General features: G+C 38.2%; 1 protein-coding gene across 2 annotated transcripts in view; it reads left to right on the top strand.

The window, feature by feature from the left end:
* EEA1 (early endosome antigen 1) overlaps window positions 1-18,652 on the top strand; it is an 85,635-nt gene that overhangs the window by 53,037 nt on the left and 13,946 nt on the right. For both annotated transcript variants that reach the window (XM_080393328.1, XM_080393327.1), the window contains 11 exons: window positions 772-921; window positions 1,921-2,040; window positions 2,265-2,468; window positions 3,050-3,250; window positions 4,723-4,836; window positions 6,035-6,190; window positions 8,147-8,286; window positions 8,897-9,227; window positions 10,693-10,794; window positions 12,228-12,422; window positions 13,087-13,269. In XM_080393328.1, the coding sequence (XP_080249454.1) occupies window positions 772-921; window positions 1,921-2,040; window positions 2,265-2,468; window positions 3,050-3,250; window positions 4,723-4,836; window positions 6,035-6,190; window positions 8,147-8,286; window positions 8,897-9,227; window positions 10,693-10,794; window positions 12,228-12,422; window positions 13,087-13,269 (1,896 nt within the window). The remainder of the gene's footprint in view (window positions 1-771; window positions 922-1,920; window positions 2,041-2,264; window positions 2,469-3,049; window positions 3,251-4,722; window positions 4,837-6,034; window positions 6,191-8,146; window positions 8,287-8,896; window positions 9,228-10,692; window positions 10,795-12,227; window positions 12,423-13,086; window positions 13,270-18,652) is intronic.

Raw genomic sequence — 18,652 nt, 5'->3', positions numbered from 1 at the left:
GTAGTGACAGTTTCGAGTAGAAGAAAAGTTGATTTTATGGAGAGAGCTTTTTAGAACAGTGAGTTGTAAAAGGCCATCTTTGAACACTGAAGATGGTGCGGTACTGCTTTTGTTGACTGAAAAAATCATGAGGCAAGCTTATATCCAGCTGGAAGAGCTCATCCCCCTACTTACTGCGCTGCTGGACTATAAGCCACCAAAGCTACTATGTACTCTGCATCGAAGGTTCATGCATCTCTGGTCTGCAGGGAATGAATGCCATTGATGCAGCCAGGACAAGCTAAAAATTACACCCTTAGAGTATTCTAGCAATGCAGAGCAGTATATTGTGGGAGCCAGCGGAGCAGGTAAAGGCATGGTGCTTCAGCCACTGGATCTACATATTGTGAAGGTGTGTGCTGTATAAGCTGAGATTGCTGTAAGCATCACTAGTTTACACGATAGTCCTTATGTCTTAGAAGGATTGCCCTCTTTGTGTTTCTACTAAGTCTCTGTAACTCATATTGAGGGGCTTCTGTAGAGAAATTAGGATATTTCTGGGTCCCTCCAACTTACTTTTTTGAATATTTGTTCATGCCTTTGCAGTTGAGGCTGTTCTTAAACATGATTTGTGTTTCTGAGGTGTATGATAATACATACATGACTTCAGGAGCTCATGTAGTTGTTTTACTCCAGATTATGAAAACTTAGGGTAAACATTTGACAAAGCGGATCTAAAATACAGTACTATGGGCTAAAGAATGACTAAAACATGGATAACTTTTTTTTCAGTTGCACAGTAAACTTCTAGAAACAGAGCGTCAGCTAGGGGAAGCACACGGGCGGCTCAAGGAGCAGAGGCAGCTGTCTAGTGAGAAACTGATGGACAAAGAGCAGCAGGTGGCTGATCTGCAGTTAAAACTTTCTCGTGCTGAAGAACAGGTAGGGGCTTTTATGCAGACTCTAGTTTGTTCTGGTTCTGATAGTAGTCTGTACATACACTTGTGGTGAAGCTGCAGTTTATAAAGTTTGTCCTTATGGGAATTTCATTTGACTAATGCTGTTAAAGTGGTAAAATTATCAAAATCTGCGAAAATGCCACTTGCATTACAGATTTTTGTAAGGCTAAATGCTTATCGGACGCATGTATGTTCATGATGCTTTACAGATAAACAAAAGATGTACATTTTGCACTTGTGAGCTTTGTTTAAGAATCTTTTTTATAAGATGTAGGAGCACCTAAGCCCATGTGGGTGAAGTTTTGTGTGTAGCTATTTTTGAGATAAAGCCCTACATGAAATAAAAATGAACATGGCAAAGCAGGTCATTGATAGTTAATAACCAGTGTGGGGTGGATGGGCAGAAAACACTTGTTTTATTAATTTTGATTTGTGTTAATGAGCATCTTGTATATGTTGCTGATTTTCTGCTGACTGTATGGGGATTGGCCAAATACCTGAGTGGTACGTTGTCAAAGCTTTAAAGCTTTTCTGTAGCTAATTTGCAAAGCCTTGACCAGTACAGCACTGCAGACACTGCTAAACTGAAGTTGTTACTAAAACTGCTAATAATAGTGATAATAATGTTATTTTACAGGTATCTATGTCATCAGTCATGTTACATCTTAACAGCTGTTGGAAAAAAAACACACTAAAAATCTCATGTTTTAGATTTTTGAGAGCTAAATTCCATCCATATATATCTGATAGTTTTATAGTTCTCGCTTGTGATAGAGAATCTCACCTATTAATAGTAATGAATGCTTTGGTTAGATTTTGATGCTTTAACTAGCATTACACACTTTTATATTTATACCAGTTTTCAAATACTCTTTTTTAGACTAAAATCTTTCAGCATTAGATTGAACATAGAGCACTGTTGGCATACTGAATGGTGATTGTTCATTCATTAGTCTGGTTTGGTTTTTGGTTTTTTTTTCAGCTAAAGGAAAAAGTAGCAAATTCCACAGAATTGCAGCATCAATTAGATAAGGCAAAACAGCAGTACCAGGAGCAGCAGACACTTCAGCAAAATACTACAGCAAAACTACGAGAAGCCCAGGTAACACGTATCCTCATGTGAAAGTATATTTAAGGATTTCATTATTTTGAACATGTTTTCTCTGTAAAGGTGACTTGCATGACTTATACTAGTTTCAATAAATTAACTTGTAAATCTAGAACAGAATATACAGAAAATGTTTAATAAATTTATCCAACATTTTATGCGTTAGGAGTAACTTCTAAGGTCCTTATAATTAAGGAAGCTATTATGCAAATTTCTAGAATGATTTGGAGCAAGTACTACGACAAATTGGAGATAAGGACCAAAAAATTCAAAATCTTGAGGCTTTGCTTCAAAAAAGCAAGGAAAACATCTCACTGCTAGAAAAAGAAAGAGAGGACTTATATGCCAAAATTCAAGCTGGTGAAGGAGAAACTGCAGTTCTTAACCAGCTGCAAGAGAAAAACCATGCATTGCAAATACAGGTAAGAACTTGGAGACTTTTCTCTATGCTTTAATTCTCATTATTGAATCTTGTTTCCTTTTCTCCTATCTCATCAGATATGACACTAATCTTTAATGTACTCTTCTGTTTCTTTGTTACTTACTTTAAAGATCTTACTGTAAATTTCACAGGACTTGAGTTTTGGTGACTTCCTTGCTGTCAGCATATAGGGACAGGAATTCCTAGATGTTTCATATGTACATATGCTAGTAATATGTGCTTACAAATAATTTTTGGATACAGATACATGTTTGGTTTTATTATTTTGAAAAGAGGTTTAATTCCCACTTTCAACACCAAAATTCAGTTTAGCCTGCATTTGTTGTCTCCGTAGTATTTTGGTTTTGTTACAATAAGACCAAGTTGACGATTCCTTTTGCTTCCATTTTCAACTGGTAACCTATTTAAACTCTGGTATTGTGTACAATATAGCTTTACTGTAATAGTTCAGAAAAAGAATGTGGTGGTGGTGAGTCTCCAGAGCCACGATAAGACACAGGTTTGTGACTTCCCTGGACATGCTGTTCCAGCCTTCTATATACCTCGTTTTTTTCACTGCAGGTAACTCAGCTGACAGAGAAGCTGAAGAATCAATCAGAAAGTCATAAACAAGCCCAAGAGAATTTGCATGAGCAAGTGCAGGAGCAAAAGGCTCATCTAAGAGCTGCTCAAGACCGCGTGCTTTCCCTGGAGGCAAACATCACTGAACTAACCAGCCAGCTAAATGAAAGTAAAGAGAAAGTATCACAACTTGATGTACAGGTAACTCTATACTGTGTGGTGATGGTAAATCCTGCTTGTGCTTTTTGTATTCTCTCCAGAGAACATACAAGACCATTTGAGAAAAATTGCATGTCTCTACTAACAAATGAATGAAGTAGAATAAGGCAGATAAAACTGAGGAAAATGTAACTGGATTCAGAATAGCAATAGATGGCAAGTGTTGGGTTTTTTTTGTTGTATTTTTTTTTCTGTATTATTTTTTTGTTAATTAACACCCCACCCCCCCACCCCCCCCCCGAGTTCATAACTGAGTTGCGGAAACTCTTGTCCTCAAGCATCTCTTACTGTATTTGTAATGATTAGACATCCAAAGCCCTGCTCTTACCAGTCTTGGATTCTGTGCTCCAGAGTGAAAGTCTGTAAAGTCACTAAGATCTTCTTGTTACCTAGAAATTTCCTATGCTTATGTGTTTTGTCAAAAACAAACAAAAAAGCTGTGGGCTACCTTGTTGTCAGTTTAATTTACCAAACAAGGGAATTTCCTGGTATGGAAACAATGCGGACTCTCCTACTATGAAGTGCTCCTTAAGCTAAAAGCTAATTATGTTCAGCTTTCCCAAAGAAAAAATGACATTTGAACAGAAGTTCTTGCATCAGTGCACTTGGAGCAGCTAGTACTGTTGTTGCTGGATTAATACATTGTGGCGTCTTTTGAATTAGTGTTACTCAATTTCCAAACAGGTCTAGGAACATCTGATGTAGCTTTGTGATGTTTTTACTGGGTTTCACTACAGTGTCTGGGCTGTTTTTTCAGCAAGACATTAGAGCTAGAACTGAATCATCTATGGACTATTGCAACTGGTTTTTAAGGCAAAATGAGCTTCCTTATAGTCTTAGAGAAGTAGCATTTCTATTAGGGAGAAAAATAGTAAATCACAGTAACAAGTGACCCTGAATATTGCCACTCTGCACCCACACCATTCATACCCACCTTCTAGACTTTGTTTGGTGGGTGTTTTGGAAAGAAGGGAGGTTGCTCCCTAACAGGCAGGTAGGAGCAGAGAAAGATGGTATGCATGTGGAAGCATATTTTTGTTGTTTCTTGTTCTTTCTGCTTTTAAAAATTTTGGAGACCCTTAAATGTGCATGTAGTTTGAGGTTATCAAGGTATGCATCTGTGTGAATGCACTAAGTGTATCACATTGTTCCTTGTTAGTAAGTAAAAATCTTTTCCTAGAATAGAAGATGAGTGAAACTGATGGGGTTTTTTTTTGGTTTTATGTATTTTTTTTTAGCTCAAAGAACTGACAGTGACTTAAAATCCTGATAATTGTCTAAACCCTGAAAGTATTTCTTCCCGTTTCCCCCTCCTTTTTTTTTTTTTTTTTTTTTTTAACACTAGCACATGAAAACTACTGATTTTACTATTAAACTTACTGATGAGTATAAAAAAAATTAAAATGAGCTACAGTAAAATAGATGTTCTAATGAAATACAACTTATCTTTTCAGGTAAAGGCAAAGACTGAATTGCTACTTTCAGCAGAAGCATCAAAAGTTGCTCAAAGGGCGGATCTTCAGAATCATCTGGACACTGCTCAGCACGCACTGCAAGATAAGCAACAGGTTATGAGCAACATATAAACATGAAGTTTCTATGTTACCTAAAAACCTAAGAATAGTTGTTTACAAACTATATAAACATGTGAATATGCATTTGGAAATCATCCTTTAGGCTATTTTAACTAAATGATATGTATTCAGGTTTTTTTGCTGTAATCTGGACCAGGTAAATTTTGCAGTGTAAAGAATATACTTGGGAATCCCCTCCTTGCTGTAACATTATGGTTCAGAATCTAAACTGTTCTGTTGGGGTATAATTAAATTCTCACCTGTATGTTATGAAGAAAAGGTACAATGCACTGGGTACAAGTGAAAACAAGTTTTAACTCTTACTGCAGATTCAGATAAATTCAGAATCAGATGCCTGTATTCAGAAGTAATTATCTGTATGCTAACTGATACAAAAACCCAAAAGACTATTGTTAAAATTGCATGTTTTAATGTCTGTTAATCCTAGTGAAGCATTCCATTGGCTGCTGTATCAAATACTGCATTGTTAGAATCAGTGCTGCTGCGGTCTTCATGGAAACATCCAGCAGATGCTAACATAGCACCATTTTTGGGCGTGGGAATGTAATTAATTGATATAAACAGAAGACCTTTTTTTGCAACTATTAAATAATTAATGATTAAATCAGCATGGTTGGAGAGCAATGAGCTTTGATGTAGCTGTTATCATAGTGGTTATTAGGTGAATGTGTTCATGTCTTCTGCAGAAATTACGTTGTTTTGTGTTGAACCAGATCATTTGAAATCATCTCTTGTATGTGGAGGACTGTGCCCATCTTTTGGCTTTCGTCTTTGATGGTGCTTCATTTCATGAATACAGCATAAATTTTCTCCAAGGTTTTGTAGTATTACTTTCTAGTTACTGTTGTACTAACTGCAGGATCTAGCATGTTTATTACGTATAATTCCTCTTCCGTTTATAACTTAAGCCACCTTTGTTAAGATTTAACCTACAGCCTATAAAGTTTTGAGAGGAATATGGAGGCTTTAAAAGAAATTTTGTCTGTTCAACAGAGAGAATTTGTGCACGTGTGTGTTTTCTCTCTCAATTTCCTGCCGCTCAGAATAAAAAAGAAACATTATTTTCCTTTTTTATTTGAATACTTCAGATCATTTAAAAGCATATACGACATTAGTAATTCCTTTTAGTTATTTAAAAACTGACAACCCTTGTATTTTTATTTTACCTTAGGAGTTGAATAAGGTCAGCGTTCAGTTGGATCAGGTTACAGCTAAGCTGAATGACAAGCAGGAATACTGTGCTCAGCTGGAAGCCAATCTTAAAGAATACAAAGAGAAGAGTCTTTATTTAGAACAGAAAACTGAAGAGCTAGAAGGACAGCTTAAGGTTTGTATTGAACACAGTTTCTGAGCTTACAGAAACCAATGTTCTCCACTGCTTGGTAGTATGTGATAAAAACTGTGCTCAAATTATGGGGGAAGGATTATATCAATACCACTTTTGTAGCTTTTCTTTCTCACTAGTGTTTCCTGATCCACCATTTAATCCCATTTCCCCCGTCTACCATGCTAGCATATTACACTAAGATGACAGGTTTAGAACATTGCCACTATACTGTCATTTTCCTGTACATGTGCTTCTACCAACCTCTGTGCTATGTGGAAAGTGTTATGAGAGAGAACATGAGTACGTCCCAAAATTAGAGTCTTCAGGTTCAAGCTTATGCACTTTACAAGTGGTAGCAGGGAATATGTGTTACATTGGTAAGCCCATGTTAACGCTGCCTGCCTGGTTTATTTCTAAAGCCTTTCAGTAGGCTTTTTTTCAAGATGTATTTATCAATATTTTTCCTCTAACTTGATCTTGAGATTTGCATTCCAGTTCTGGAATCAGTTTTTCTTTAAGGTATGCCTAATTCTGGCAGACGGTTTGCAGAACCTTCTGGTGTTTTGAGATACTAGTATTTTCAGTTAAGGATAGGAATTAGTCATAATTCTTGGAAGCTTCTAAATTCTGGCTTTAACCTTTGTTAACTATTTGTAAACATTCTTGGTAGTCAAAATTCACAATACATAAAATCATATGATACAGGGATTTTAGGAGCAATGCAGAGTTGGTTTTGCAGTGCTTTCTGTCTGTTTGGAGGGAGATTAGCAGTCTTTATGCTCAAGTCTGAGTTGGGTGTTTTTCCTAGCATACGTGCACTATAGAAGAAAATGATTGTTTTTTCCATATGAAATTTTAAATCCAGTGCTATGAAAAAATAAAACTGTAATACATTTGCATTATCAGCATAATTATTTCATGCTTCCATCTCTGTCTACTTTTACAATCTGTATTTTTTTTCTTGCCCACTTTGATTTGTGTTTTTATTTTTCATCGTTTTGCTAAAGTTTCACAAGCAACCAACAGACAGAAATGCTTGGGAGGAATACAGTGCTTGCTTGCACAAGATTTTATGAGGTTCCTGGTAGCCAAAGTGTGAAACTGAGCAGTGTTGTTGATGCTGTCAACAGGAATGCAGTTCTGTGTAAAATCTTGGTGTAATCATTATTCCTTGGGATTATTCCAGTTGAATGCATGATATTTAAAAAAAATTAGGAAAAAAAAAAAGAAAACAAAAAGCCCTCATGAAATTTCTCAGGGGAACTTGGCCATTTTGTTCTGCAGCCACTGCATGAAAGCAGAAGTGGCTGTAAAACAGCCGATGTGTTGAAGAGCGTAAGCAGTGCCTGTTTGCTGAAGACTCCTGTGTTCTTTACACTCCATCTAAATGAACAAGTACCCACAGAAAAATACACTAGAAAAGCCTCTTTTAGGAGAGCATAGGATTTCTTCACAGCTGTAGTCTGTGTCTTTGTTTTTGTTAATAAGAACAGCAGAGTTCTTGGGATATGTAAATCAGCACTCATTTGAAACTGCTGAAACTGCTCGGTGATGGCTGAGATCCTGGCCCCGAAGCTGAGCACTGTGTATACCCTTTTTTTGTATATGTGTTTTGGGTAGGGCCTTCACAGATTTCTCCTTTTTATCTGTTACTTTGCTGTTAAATGGCTGCTTGGCCATTAATTTATGATTCCAGAATGTTTTCCAAAATTGGTTCTGAAGGAACAAGAGATTTGCAGGAACTCAACAATGAAAAATAAATAGTGAACTAATGAAATAGACAGTGACAGTGTCATAATAATGAAGTAGACAGTGTGTGAGAATTGTGACTGCTTTTTAGAGTGAAGACTTTCTACACTAAATGATACTCATAGATTAGGTAACATGCCTTTTATTGCTGGTGTTGTCTTATTGGATGTGTTCTAATGGGTGTAATTTTTAATGTTTCTATCTCAGAAACTTGAAGCCGACATTCTTGATGCTAAGTCAAGCAGAGAACAAGCTCTTCAGGAGTTGCAGCAGCAGCGACAGCAATCTACAGAATTAGACCTCCGAACAGCAGACCTGAGTAAACAACTTGAAGCAGCAAGAGAAGCGTATGTGTTTCCTGTGTTATAGTACTTCTCAAAATCAGACATAAAACTGCAGTGGTTTGGACTAGAGTTGAAATTTTTTTCACCTCTCCTGTGATTTCTTAAAATCATAGATAAGTGATGTGTCCCCTCTGCTACGAGAGCTGATTTTTGTCCCACCTGTTTTCTTTCACTCTGTGCGCCATGCAGACTCCATCTGCCATGTTGCCTCATGTGAATTGCTGACTGCTGTGATTCAGTACAGTTCTTCAGCTTATTCACTGTGCTTGTTGCCAGCGAAATATCTGAACAGTTTGATGTAGTGAGGTCCATATTTAAATATCCAGAGCTCTGTCAACTTTTTCAAGATAATAATTTGCAATTTATGCGTAAGAAGCGAAGTGGAATTTTCTGTTCATTATAGTTGAGGAAGAAAAATCCATCTCAATATAGTTTTTAGAGTTGCTGGTATGCCTTCTCTGGAGAGACAAAATGCCCATGCTCTGGATGAAAAAGGCATGCTTTGAAGTAGTTCTACAGTTAATGTTTTAAATAATAGAGACATTTAATGATCCAAAAGAACCTGTGAAGAAGAATTTAAAAAAAATACTATTTTTTCTCTATATATTTGCAGGATGTCTAATGCTAAAATGGATTTGCAGAGGAAATCTGAGGCCCTTGAACAAGCCAAACAGCAAATTTCAAAGCAGGAGGAGGAAAAGGCCAGCCTCAAAGAAAACCTTGAGAAATCAAATCAAGATACAAGTAAACAACTCAAGGAATTAGATTGTAAAATGCAAGCAGCAACATCAGAGTTGCAACAAGTGAAATTAGAGAGGGATACTCTATTAAAGGACCTTACAGCTACCAAAGACAAGCTCTCAAAAAGTTCTGAATCCTTCAAAAAAAGAAAGGATGAATTAGAAAAAGAAATACAAAAAGGAAAAGCAGCAGTGGCAGAAATGGTTAGTAGTTTCTTTCATTAGACATTGTTTCATGTATTTACAGTCTGATAAAATGACTTTGCTTTCTGCCTAAAACCAGGGTACATAAAGTGACAATACGTGGAAATTAATTGCCTTAAGAAAAACAAAATTGTGATTTTTAGTAGTTCATAGATGTTTCCTACCTTAAATTTTTGTCTGGATGTTTACAGTAGTAAACATTGGTTGTATCACACAACAGAATCTCTTTTTTTTTTTTTTTTTTTTTCTTGCTGCATTACTAATAAGGTGAAGAAACTAAATGGAACCAAGCGGTGAAACAATTTGATGGAAGATGTCCCCCTTTTTAAAAACACTTCAGCCATACTGTAACAACACAAAGTGATAAATCCTTTGCTAAAGTGCCACCATATTGATGATGTTATTCTTCTGAGGCCATTTTAGTTTCCTTTTTGGAGTTTTTGTATCTAGAACCTTCCTGTGCACTTCTCTGGACATACTGGAAGGCTGTGTACTGCAGGCAAAGTAACATCATCGGTTGTTTGTCGAGATGCCTAGCTTAAGGTGTTATCAGAGTACTAGAACTATTTGAGTTTCAGAAAGGTCTCACAAGCAGAACAACAAGAACAACCTATTATGGTACAGGTGAACTCTCACTATCCTTAACATGCATCTTCCCTGTTTTGCTTTGTTGGTAATATGAACGGGCACTATATGAATACGTGTTTTGTAGATTTTCTTATGTTCTTACATCCCTTCCTCAAACATGGTAAGGGTGCCTTTCTCATTTCCTTCTCATTTTACATGTCACCATTTCCCAAAACCTGATCAGAGCTGCTTTTATTCTGATCTAAATACAATTCTGTTTCTAGTTAAAAATAACTTTTTTTCCTTCACTCTTTCACCCTTCTAAGATAAGCCTTTTTGTTTGCTTTACTTAGTTACTGCTGTTTAAATACTTGTTTCTCCTAAACACTTGAAGGATTTTCTCCCCAATTTAGACTTAAAAGATAGGAGTCCAGATTCTGCTTCTAATTCTGTACTCATTTGGAGGCTAGCCACTTTTTTAATTACATAATATTTGGGCTTAAAATGTGGTTTTGTTTGCGTACAAGTCCTGCAAATGTACTTGCTCGTAAGTTTTAGATCAAGAAATTTTGGATCCTGAGGAGAGTGGTGAGCCTGCTGCTTCCCACAAGAAGAAGGGCTACCAACAGCAGCTTCAGACAGGAAGACTACCCCTAATCAGAAAAACTCTGGCACGTGGCTGCATTTGTTAGTACAGGGTATCAGCTGTGTTCAGCCTAAATTTACCACTGTTCAAGTTTTGAGAGGTTTTGAGCTAAAATATGTCTGTAGCTGAGAAGGAAATATTTTTCACTGAAAAGGAAGGCATAATTTTTCAAGGCTTTGTAGAACATGCAAAAATACCTGATAGCCAGTCTTAGAAGCTCACAGGAATATTTCCTTGTCTTATGTATTTTAGGAAAAATCTTGCCAAGAAGTGAAGAACCAGCTCCAGGTACAAACAGAGTCAGTTGCTAAAGAGAGGAATGAGTTGAAGAACTCACTGGAAAAAAAGGAGGGGGTAAGCTGTCCATTTAGTTTCAAAAATTTAGAAACTACTGATAATAAATATTCAAAAGATTTGTTTTCAGTCTCACATGCCTATTAGAGATAAAGAGGTTGCAGTTCTTGAATTGTGACCTACCTGGAGCATTGAAATAAGGTGAGACTGAAATTTTCGTAGACGTTAGTATGAAGCTTTAACATTCAGGTTTTACTTCTACCTTTATATGCCCCACAGACCTTATGAGCGATTTTAGCCTTTCAGGTTTTTTCATTAGTGAAACAGTTACTTTTTATTACCATGTCCTTATCTTGTTTCATACTTGCATACAATAAAAGTTACTTGTTTCCTGAGATCTGTTTTAGTCTGAGGCCTAATCAGTGTGTTCGCTGTGGGGTTGGCTAGACATTTTCAGATATTCTTGAAAGATTTAGTTGCTTTTGCAAACTTGTATAAGTCACTTGCCTGTGACTGCTTAAGGACCAAATGTACTTCTTTTTTTAAAGATGAGCATTCAGACTGCAAAATCATGTAGTCCAGCTGGCAGCCTGAAGGCCAAATCCACTTTCTTGTATTTCCTTACCCAACTGGTCACCTGTTCCCTAAAGGAATCAGAAAAAGATATGATCAGTGGACACAGTTTGATGGTCTGTGATGGATTCTTACTGCCTGAAGAAGGGTTTGGATGTGCAGGTGGGATGGTAATTGTTCCGTGACTACTGCTGCTACCCCCCTGGCTCCTCTCTTGTTCAGCAGAAGCACTGTGGTGCTCTGTGGCCAGTGCAGGAGGATGAGTTTGGTACCTGCTGCAGTTGGCAGCAGGAGAGCCCAGACCACTGCTGGCTTAAGAAGAGTTGCCTGCTCTTATCTTTGAAAGGTGAGCAAAGACTGCAGTTGCTCTAAGGGTAGGAAATGGAAATAACAGATGATTTTAGTGTTATGGTAGCTCTTGAGATCTATTTGCCAAGCGTTTGACCACCGAGCTCTGAAGCAGAAGGTAGCAGCAGTGGCGCTGTGGGGTGGTCTAGTTCCGTGTACAAGAAATAACAGTAGCATACTTGGTAACTTTCTTGCAAATAACATGCAGCTCTTTGTAATAACATAAGGGTAGGCATACTGCATCACAAGAAGGCTAGCTTGGTATCTGGTTTCTGGCAGAGGAAAGTGGCAGATGCCTAGAGAAAAGCAGACTAGGGCAAGCCTTTCACATTCCTACAGTCAGGGGATTCTCCCCAACTTCTAGCATTCTTCTGGGAGCTGATTTCCTGCAGCTGTATCTTTAGTTTTAACAGCTTTGACCAGTTTTTTCGTCTGTGAAATTGTCTGTCTGCTTTTGGAAGAATGTAATTTGTCACCCACACAGTTCAATAGGCAGTTTCACATACTACAGCATGTACAAATGGTGATTTAAATTAAAATTATATACAGTTATTTAATATTTTTGAATATAGATATCTAAGCAGTTGTCGATAGAACTTGATTCAGCACGAGCGCAAGTACTGGAAATTCAGGGTCTTCTGAAGGAGAAAGAAAGAAGCGAACAACATCTCCAGGGAAAGCTGAGAGAGTTAAAGGAATCATTTGAGCAGAAGAAAAAACATAGTGAAACACTGCAAGCTGAATTAAAAACTGCCCTTTTAGAAAAGGTAAGACTGGGCTCTCTTAATCCTTTAAGAAAATTAATGTAAATTTCTGTGATAAATGCTGCAGCTTTTATGTTGGTATCTTTGTGAGAAACAGCTGTTTGCTGTAGGAAATTATAAGGTCAGGATGCGGAAACAAGGTCTTCAGGTGCTGTTGGAGATAGAAACATCATCAACAACAGTAATAAAGTAAAAAAGAACCAGTGCTGACATAGGAATTCTGCAGTAATTAAGTCTTGTCTTACTATACCAGAAGAATTTATCTGACACTATGAAACTCATAAACCATAATGGAAAGAGTTCAAATGTCTTACGAGATTAGGGAATGTTGTGTTGTGTGCCATGCACTGTTAAATGTTGCTCTGGCTTTGGCTGCCCAATGCTATGTGGTCATATTTGTGATTTAGTCAGTCTGTGGAAACTTTTAAGAGTTGAAAACATTATGTAGGTTTTTAATGTTTGGTCTTGATGTCTTTCACTTAGTCTTTTGAATGAATTAAGTTTTGTTGTTATGTTAGTTACAAAATAATGACAAACACCAGATTACTGAACTGTTGTTTCATAAGTGGGAAGAAAATTCTCATCTTGCAGCAGAAATGCAGTTTATTGAAATAATTAAGCTTACTGTCTGTAACTTTAACTGAAACTTCCTTTTCTTATGTTTCAGGCAGAACTGGAGAATAAACTCCAACAGCAGTCTATTTTGTCAGCACAGGAGCTTAAAGCAGAAAGAGTAAAGCTAGCAGACTTACAGAAGAGCCATGAAAAACATAAGGAAAACATGGAGAAGCTGCAGCTGGACCTTTATGGGAAAGAGTCTGAGCTGCTGGCAACCAGGCAAGACCTTAAGGTACTTACAGTCATTTTAATGTCATATATGACTTAGTAGATCTGTGTATATCCATCTTGAAGACCAAGACACAGTGCTAGAACTGTATAGGGGTAAAAAAGCTCTTCTGCTATATATAGAATCTAGTGCTGTTCAATCCCTTCCCCTGGGACGAAGGACATCCTGAAACTAATCTAAAACCAAGGGTATTTGCCAGTTTACCTGAAATACCCTTGCATGTGTGCAGCAGCGAAGTGGAAGATGATTTATTTTTGTATGCTTTTAAGAATTAGTTTTTCATATTGCTTTTTCTTGTTATACATTGTAGCTTTCAACTAATTTAAACAGCATAGCTGATTAGGGTAAATCTGCCAGCGTGTGAGAAACTGCTATCTTCTAGGTGATTTAACTAGGATTTTAGTTGTCAGTCTTGTCCCATGTTCTTGCCCATTCCACCTCTTCCTGGCTGGTTGTAGATGTTCAGAGATGTCAAACAAATAGAAACAGTAGGTTTAGGGACCTGTCTGGAATACAAGTGTCCAAACTTAGTCCTTGAAGTTTTTGCTGTGCCTAAGTGTAATTTATCTGATCTGATATTAGGGTGTAGCGTGTTCAAGGAGGTACTGCTGAGATTTGAGTCAGTCAGCAAAGGTGGGTTTTGTCCTTTTTTTTCTGTCCTCCTCCTTCATGTCAGTGCTAAGCCAATGCTCCAGTTAGTCCCAGGACATACTGTGCTGCAGAGACTGGCTGTCTACTGGCAAGATGTGTAGCTTTGGCACTTTTCACTTCAGATAAATCCCACTACAGCTTTGTCTGTGTCTGTCTGACACTGTTGTTCTAGGCTGTTCTGAAGTTTATGGAGAGGAATAGGCACTTTGGGAGGACAGATCATCTGATCTGTTTTAGATGTCAGCTTCTGTTTGCTTTGTATGTACAAAGGGAGGCTTTGGTGACTGCTTGGATTTCATCGCTCCCTTTCGCCTCTCCCAGCGGAGGCCTTTCAGTCCCCTTTCCTATCGCTGAAATAGTTGTGGCCATTTCAGATAGGCCCATGTGCGCTGTGTTGCCCTAGCCAAACTCCAGGTTCAGGGTTATTTTAAGAAGATAAATGGCTCCTTTGCATATAGACCATTGGAGTTTTACTGATCTTACTCCTCCTCTGTAGCATTAGATTACCTGCCATGTTTCCCTGCAGATTACAGAAGCTTTACTTCCAGTGCAGCTTGGTTGAATCGCTATGTTAAATTGTGAAACACTTCAGCATGATTAACAAGCAATGGTGGTGTAAGCATGTAAACATATTCTCTTACTGTTATGTCCTGTAGCACATGTACCTCTGTGAGTTAATTTTCTGCAGTGCATTTAGATCAACATTTGGTAATGCAGTGACCTGTAGAAGTATTTGATGTGCTCAGTAACTGTTTTTTTTTGGTATAGTTTTCATTTAAGTATCGCTTGTTGCAAAAATAGCTCTGAATAAGTATTATTAAACCAGCTTGATAACCTCTAGTTCTGGCAAGTTTAAAATAGGACAGTAGGTGTCCCACATGCTTTTAAACCTGAATGGGGGAGGTAGCCAGAGAGAGAGAGAACATCTATGCAAAAAGGTAAAGTGAGGTGATGGCAATGGGAAACCAAGATTATCAAGATAAGTGGTCAGGTACCTTGATTTATTTCTCTGTGTCTGTGGACCCTAGAGAGCCTGAAGAAGACTGAGGTCCTCAGTACTGAAGTGATGTACCAACTTGGAGGCTGTTTGCTTGATTTTAAGAAGAATGTTTAAAAACATACTTGGGATTAGTGAGGTCTGCTTGCTACCACTTTTTTCTGTAAAATATGGAAGAGAGGAAAGGTGGGGAGCTGGTCTATAATCATGGTTATACTTCCTTATTGCAACGTTAACCTGAAGAAGCAGCGATGACTTGTCTTGGAAGACCATGAAGGAAAAAAAAAAAAGTGCATTCAGAAGGCCTCAGCATGATAATGTTAGTCTTGAGAACTGAATGTCAAAATGCCATCAAGTCAGAATAACTTCGTGGTAGAGTGTCACAGTCCAATTCAAAGTCAGTTGTCTGTATTATGTTTTTTGCCTTGGGTGAGTTACTTAATAAAAGTAGATACTTTGAGCCAGAGCTATGGATTTTGGTTAAAGTTTGGAACCAAAGCTGATGGGGGTAGGCTGGGGTTCAGATTGCTCTGAATCTTATTGGTAGGCAGTAGTAGAAGAGTTTAAAATTTGTCTAGAAGGTGGGCTTCAGTGTCTTTCAGTGCAGGATTTTTAGGAGAGAGATGAATTCCCTGCGCAGCTGTGCTGAGTCAGCACGGTTTGAAGCCCAGCACTGTGCAGGGCCGGACCATGCCCTGAGGTCCTAGCAATGCTAGGTGTTCTTGAGTTAAAAATACCACAAGGGGAAGAATACTCCAGTATTCTCACGTGGTGTAGCACCGTGCTGCTGGTGAGGCCGAGGTGTCAGGCGTGGGGATGGATGGTGGCAGGCTGTACAGCCTGTGAGTGGCGTGAGCGGGGTGGTGGGTCTAGCTCCCGGGCAGGGGTGGCGGGAGCTGGGCCGTGCGCACAGCACCATCTGCTGGCTTCTGGTGGGAATGTCACTGCGGGGCTCGCCGGCGGGGGGGCGGCGGGCTCGGGGGGGCTTTGCAGCGGGGGATGCAGCAGCGCGCTGCTCGCGGGGTGCCAGCGGCACGCTGGGGCCTGCCCTCTGGTTCAGGAGCAGAAGGTCCCAGCCACGCAGCTGGAGCCAGATGCAAACTTTGAAGCTCTAAGGCTTGCAGAGGCGAAGTGGAAAGTGTTACAAAATCGGAAGTGAGTACGTAGTTACAATTTGCTGCAAATGTACTTTGGTTTGAAAATGCACTGTCTGTAACAGCAACCACACTCACGTTTTTGCCTCTATGACTGAAAAAAGAAAATGAGTAGGGTTTGAGTGCTCGTAAAAGCTGTAGTTTTTAATAAAAAAGAATATATATAATAAAAGAAGAATGCCACTAAATATTTCTGTATGTATATACACAAATAAATAGAAATATGTTGTATGTGTATATACATAATATATAAATACCTTTTCTATACACACAAAATATATGTTTTTGTGTGAAAATGTCATTTTTTTAGTATAGAAGAGTTAATAAATATGCAGAATTTTATTTTTGCATTGATTCTGAGTTAGTGCAAACATACTTGGTGTGAATCCTGCTCTCCTGAGCTCTGCCAAATATCCTTCAGTCTTGGCATTTGTACTCTTTGTAGTCAGTTTTGGTTTCCTCTGTGTTCTCAAAAGAATGTTTCTTTGCCTCCAATATTGGCATCGCTGTCAGTGTATCACCGGTGGATGTTCTGGGATGATATTCATGCTGCCAAACCTCAGGTCTGTAAGTCAGGGGCCCAAGTTGCCTACGGTCAGTCTAACCCTTCTTTTTAGGAAATGAAGAAAGATCAGGATAGTATCTGTGAATAATTTCATGTCTCTCCTTGTGAGCTGGCATCAGGGAGCCAGATTATAATGCTCATTTGTGCATCTCACTTAGGTGGAATGAATCCAGGTCCTGCCACCCAGCTAGGACCAGTTCTGCTGTTGGCACTTTTATTTGCACTGCAACAGCCCAAGTTATAGTGTATCAGACTGTGATATCTTTTTATTTATTTTTTTAAACTCTGTACCAGTCACCCTACAAAAATAAGTACAAATTGGCATCTTTTGTTCTATACCTTTTCCTTGCATTCAGTTTTGTCTGTCATCCTAAAGAGCATCTCATGACTGAGGGTATCTTGTCAGGAGAATACCTGTCATATTCTGGGAGTAATGGCAAAACTGAATGGAAATTAAATAAGTGGCATCAGATGTCTTGAGAGGTGATTTTATGTTAAAGATGTGAGCTCCTCAGCTGTCCAAAAGAATCAGGCAGAATTACAGTCTCAGTGGAGACTGGGCCGGGAGCAAGGATAATAACTGGATTGTTTAACCATGTGCCAGAAGATTTCTGCCCATTTCCAAAAGATGCTGTGAGGGACTTTTGACCAAAGCAGAAAGGCAGGCGTAAATAGATAGAAGGTTGATACACAGTTAAGAATACACTGAATAGTTTTCCAGTTAAGGTAGATAGGTAGCATCATTATTAATCACAGCACGATTAAGAGGCACTTACATATGTAAGCTGTAGTATGCCAAATTGTATGCAAAATGCCAAATATCTTACATTACAAGTTACTGATTTATAGAAATGTTTGTGCATAATACGGTGCAGAGTAGGCTGAATACTGTCTCCCCTTATAAGAACATTTACATTGTTTTAGCATAGGTATAGACACAATGAGAGAACCAGTCCAGTGGAGACACTTTAGGTGTGGGGGGCTTGAAAGACAAGTATCCCCTATGTGAGGCTTTTAATTTTGATGTCACTATCAATTAATCAAATTCCATCATTCTGTGCTAACAAACAGGATGTAACCACATTTCTACTACTGGAAACAAATTTGAGTTTCTTCCTAAACCTGTAGAGACTGTTGGGTTTTCCTGTGAGGATGTTATACGATGTTGCTACACTTCCCATCCTTTCTCATTGTTAGGAAAATGTGGTACTCCACTGCTCACAGTGGAGCAGAAAGAGATAATTTTGCTTTCAGAAAGATTCACCTTGCTGAAGGCTTGAAATTTTAAAAGCACCCCCTATTTTGCTTAAAAACATTTCTTACTTAATATGTTGTGAAGTGTTAAGTAGTAAACTCTAATAACTCAGAAAGCAAATAAAATAATTTGTCTTCAAATTAATTTTAAAAGCCAGTGTGTGGTTTTTAAGAGCCACTGGGATTCTTGAAGTGCTATTGAATTAGCAGTGTTCCATCACTGATGGTTCAAACTCAGTCTGACTATAGGCAAAATAGTTTAGACATTACAAAGGAGGGTTAGGAGGTATCAGAAATCAACTTGTGTTTAAATCAACACAGGAGTGGCTAAAACGTATGGATAATTAAGTGAAGTCAAAGTTGCGCTTATTCCTTTTAAAATCACTAACCTTCAACAAGAGGTTTGATTAGGATTTAAGTAAGAGCTTCAAAAATATTTTAGTTTATTTTGAATGAATTGAAGTTCTTACTGGTTCACTGAAGGTAGGAAGCTTATTACTGATACTAAATCCCCTCACCTCACGTTCTGTATTGTAGCATCAAAGTTTTCCATAAAATACCAGTGTTTTGGAGGAGTGGAGGATGAGTTTGGTAATTTCTTTCTCATTGGTTCTTTGTCAAGGAACATGCTTCTAAGTCGAGCTAGTCCTTACCTAAGCCAAAGGCTTCAAAAAAAAAAAACACCTCCAGAATACTAACTTAAGAAGAACCCCGAAGTTTGACTTTGTTGTGAGCAAATAGAATGAGTCTTGGGTGCAAGTATTA

Source organism: Falco punctatus, assembly GCF_963210335.1.
Source record: "Falco punctatus genome assembly, chromosome: 6".
In the NCBI taxonomy this organism is placed as follows: domain Eukaryota; kingdom Metazoa; phylum Chordata; class Aves; order Falconiformes; family Falconidae; genus Falco; species Falco punctatus.
Note: the sequence above shows the minus strand (reverse complement) of the source record. Positions and strands in the feature narration are given on the sequence as shown.